Source organism: Lipomyces tetrasporus, assembly GCF_029532465.1.
Source record: "Lipomyces tetrasporus strain NRRL Y-64009 chromosome Unknown POJ06scaffold_10, whole genome shotgun sequence".
NCBI classification, from domain to species: Eukaryota; Fungi; Ascomycota; class Lipomycetes; order Lipomycetales; family Lipomycetaceae; genus Lipomyces; species Lipomyces tetrasporus.
In genome coordinates this window covers 338,861-343,021 of record NW_026611605.1, presented here as the reverse complement: position 1 = coordinate 343,021, position 4,161 = coordinate 338,861, and the positions used below count along the sequence as shown (strand labels likewise).

The 4,161-nt window shown below is 47.1% G+C and overlaps 1 protein-coding gene across 1 annotated transcript; it reads left to right on the top strand.

Moving 5' to 3' along the window:
• Positions 1-266: 266 nt before the first annotated feature.
• Positions 267-2,138, top strand: POJ06DRAFT_21063 (60Kd inner membrane protein-domain-containing protein). Its single transcript, XM_056185433.1, has 3 exons — positions 267-497; positions 550-1,416; positions 1,464-2,138. Exons 1-3 carry the CDS (start codon positions 441-443, stop codon positions 1,785-1,787), a joined length of 1,248 nt encoding a protein of 415 aa, XP_056041214.1. The 5' UTR covers positions 267-440; the 3' UTR covers positions 1,788-2,138.
• Positions 2,139-4,161: the final 2,023 nt, after the last annotated feature.

Below are 4,161 nucleotides of genomic sequence, written 5' to 3'. Positions count from 1 at the left end.
TATTTGTCTGTATATATATACATATATACATATGAGAGGCCAGCTTCTTGGAGCTGGCCGTTGTTGCTTGTGACCCATGGCAGGGCGTAACCACCAGACATTTTTGTTGTATTTCTTGCTAACTTTGTATGTCTGGTCGGCCGTCTAATACAAGTAAGTGTGCATTCCTGACGGCTAAATTGGATAACCCTAACCTTCTCGTGCTATAGGTCAATTACATACTTGGCACTGGTCGCCCAAATTGAGGATAATTGAGTCCGGGTAACACCAAGATGTCAAGGCATCCTAAATGCTACCACCGCACCTAATGTTATAATTGGACGGGGGTAGGTGCATTCCGCTAGTCTTGTCAATAGTGTGCCTTGGTTATTGTCGGTGACTCTGTGGATTGCGATTGCGATTGCGTCAGCGATAGCGATAGCGATTGATTCGTTGCCGACATGTCTGCCGCGGGCAACAAAATTCTTTCTATTCCGCTGCGAGCGACTCTCGGTCTGGTACGCGCTTCTCGAGTTGTGTGCATGATTTTTACCCTAACTATATTAGTAGAGCCGGTTCCGTTTAATAAACTGTCGGTCACTGAGTGGAAGCCTTGTTGCGTCCCATCCGTTGAGAATACAGCGCTCACTTCCTCTGCAAGAGCCACTCAGCATTCGTTCCTTCTCTTTCGGACGATCTCTCAGCGCGGATTTTGACGAGAGCAATTATACATTAGCGAAAAACGGACCGCCAGACTTGTTACCTTCACAGAAGCCTAATAGCGCGTCAAAATTCGTTGACGACGTTCCCCAACCGATTCCGGACGGTTACAGTCCCGACTTCAGCAATGGGGATCAGGGCCCAGTGCCCGAGTCCGCGATGGATATTTTCAATTCAGCCGTAACATATGCAGGTCAGAGTAGTGATCAAATTGGATATTTAGAATCTATCGGACTGGCCAAATCATGGCTTTGGCCAGGAGATGTTTGTCAACATTTGTTGGAGTACTTTCACGTGTACACTGGCCTGCCATGGTGGAGCACTATTATTGGCACAACGGTAGCTGTGCGAGTGTTAACATTTCCGTTGTATTTGAAATCTTCAGATATGACTGCGCGTGCTGCGATTGCGAACCCCATCGTCAATGAGCTGACGATTGAGCTTCTTAAGTCGGGGCAGCTACCAATGGCAGAAATTCAGAAGAGGCGGAAAGAGGTTCTCAGAGATCATGGAGTTGATACGCGGTGGATGCTAGCGCCGTTGTTCTTGAACCTTTTTGTTGGCCTTGGATTTTTCTTTGGACTCGAGCGTATGACACATGCAGATATGCCGGATCTGAAGACCCAGGGCGCGTATTGGTTTGAGGACCTGACGAAGAAAGACCCCTATCTGGTTTTAAGTGTTGTCCCTGCAATCATGTTCATGATTTTGTTCAAGGTTTGTACTATTTGATAGGCTCGGGATAATGGCTAACTATTGCCTAGGGCGGCGGGGACACAGGAGTACAGACGATGAGTCCGAAGATGGTTAAAGTTTTCATGGCGTTACCATTCATTTCGATCTTGTTCACAATGAATCTTCCGGCTGCAGTCTTACTGAATTTCACGGCATCTTCGTTTGTAGGCGCTGCCCAGGCAACTATGCTAAAATCACCAGCATTTCGGCGGATGGCCGGTCTGGCGCCGATTCTGAAGCGCAATCCGGCTAGTACGGAAAGTACGGCATCGATGCGGAACCAGATGCAGCTGATGATGGAGGCGCTCAAGAAAGCTGCAGAAGAGGAGACAAAAAAGAAGAGAAACTTGTAGACTTGTACATAGCGTTATAAAGGTAGTGGAAAGATTATAGGTTACTTAGACAGATGTGTGGGATTGTTCAAGTCGATTGAGTCAATGTGAGTGTTAGAGAAACCTCATCGTCGTGGAATTTTAGGCGGTAGATATAATACTCGCGTGCGCAATATATATTATGCAGGCGTCTCCAATCAAATGGAATTGAGCTGCGCACGTGACGGACAAACCGAGAGCTTCGAGTCGTCGTTGATGGCACTGTAACCAGCTTGAGACGCACAGAAAAGCATGGCTTGGCGGTCGAGATAATACAGTTATTTAAACCAAATCCTCTTCAACTCCTCTTGATTGTGCACACACGGGTGTCCTTGTAAAACTATCCACCTTGACGATTGGAAACTTGGCGATCGGGTATCCTTTTCTGTTATATCGGAAATTTATCGGAGTCCGGCACTAGGCGCGGGAATTCGCGACAAGAACAAGTCTGTGGCATAATGTATACGTAGATGGATGCATATGGCTCTAGAACCACAGGAGACACTAGGGACCGACGTCGTTCGCGTAGCGACTATATATTCTTATCGCGGCAAAGGATCGGAAACTTGCCGCAGTCTACAGTCCGCATGGATGCCACTATCTATCGTTTTTCGATAGGTGCTGCACGATCAGAATGCCTCCCCACACATCACAACAACTGGCCTGGGCGGGTCCTGCCACTGCTCATGGCCGATTCTTACAGTAGCTCTGGCCCGGCGGCATCAGTGGCCATCCGCTGTCTAAATGTCGCCGGTGCTTTCGCGTTTGGTTCCACTTCTCCGGTTTTATCAGGCCCCGACTTTGGATCGCTCTGCTGAATATACTTAGGCCACAACTTACGATGCAGTGTAAGGCGACTAGTCCACTTGTTGATTGATGGCTTTCTTGGCCAAGCTTCCTTTCCTGTATGTGGTTTCTGTCGATCGGCTTGCGTATCTGCTTGGCTTCCTGCTTGCTATCTGTACGATCGCTGCAATTTGTTGCTCTCGTGTGATCTAATACGCGTCGCTTGGAATTATAGTCTGGACGCATCTGCTTCAGGTTCAAGTTTTCGAGTGCGCAATGGTGATTGTGGGACCATTTGGACATTTCAACGGCTTCATAAAGAATGCACTTGAGAGTATCAATGCTAAGGATATCCTTGATTGTAAGATTGAACTGATGTGATGCACTCCGATTCCGAGCATGTGAGGATATTTAGCGGTGACGATCTTGATGATGGCATTCTGGACATTGGATGCAGTGTCAGAACATATCGCAATAATCTTTTCTGGACCGACATCTTCGATAACTTCAATGATTCTCTTGGACAAATAGCTTCCTGTGTGTGACTCTGCTCCAGTTGGGTTAGCACTAGGAACAGAGCTTGCCCATTTGGTGTAACAAGCACATAGTTCACAATTTCTTCACCACGAATGTTGGTCCAAGAGTCAGTGACCGTCATATCATATGCGATTCTGCCTGGGTCTTCAAAATCATTTCCCTTGCATCCTATCATATGAGTCGTTGAGCATGGTCGTTGCTACTTCCTTGCGATGAGAAAGGCGGGGCGAAAATGGGTGACCCATTTCTGAAGGCAGGGTTGTCAACCAAGCTAAAAGGAAGTCCCGAAGTAAAGAGAAAATTTGCAAGTTCCTGCTGAAGTACCAGCATTTCCCCGTCCGTGATGGTGTCGACCCAGCGTTCCATGTTTGCGGCAGTGCTTAGAGAACGAACACTAGCAGACGACGTTGTACGCTTGCAGTAATTCGAAATCGATGCTATCTTCCGCTTCAACGTCGCGCTACTAATCTCAGCAACCCGGTATTCCATTGCCATCTTGAGTTCTGCAGGTGTTTCCGGACACTTGGCGAGATGCTTCATGAATCGCGTGCGGTCATCCGTTGACCAGGTCTGCTTGCAGAATTTGCATTCGAGTGTCTTCCCGTTGTTGTTCTTCTTTGAAAAGTAACGAAACACTTCGTCCTTCAGGATTGATGCAAAATGTGTTGGCGGTGGGCGTGAGAGATTGTGTAGATGACTTATTATTACGAAGTTAAGCAAGAAAAATGGAATCTAACATTATCCCTGCCCTTGGTTGCTCCCCTGATAAAGTTGGCATTGTAAACTCTCAAGGGATTTGCATTTTGCGTATGCAAGATTCTTAAATTCTGCGGAATTTTGCAGCAGCCATTTTGATTTTGCCACAAACGACCATCCCTAATGGTGGGGTAATAATGTCCAAGCCGTAGGGGTTGATTTCGCAAGAGTTTGCCAAATTGTATCATATCACAGAGGGAGGCCTGGGATTAAAGCAAGGGGAGTTTAGTTAGGTTGTTGTCGTTCGATATTGACTCTGCTGCTCATTTTCGAGGCA

Excerpts from the sequence above, each read along its gene's own strand:
- POJ06DRAFT_21063 (XM_056185433.1), top strand. The coding sequence starts at position 441 with ATGTCTGCCGCGGGCAACAAAATTCTTTCTATTCCGCTGCGAGCGACT. Across the intron at positions 498-549 it reads TGCGAGCGACTCTCGGTCTG|AGCCGGTTCCGTTTAATAAA; the intron begins GTACGCGCTTCT and ends CTATATTAGTAG. Across the intron at positions 1,417-1,463 it reads TGTTCATGATTTTGTTCAAG|GGCGGCGGGGACACAGGAGT; the intron begins GTTTGTACTATT and ends ACTATTGCCTAG.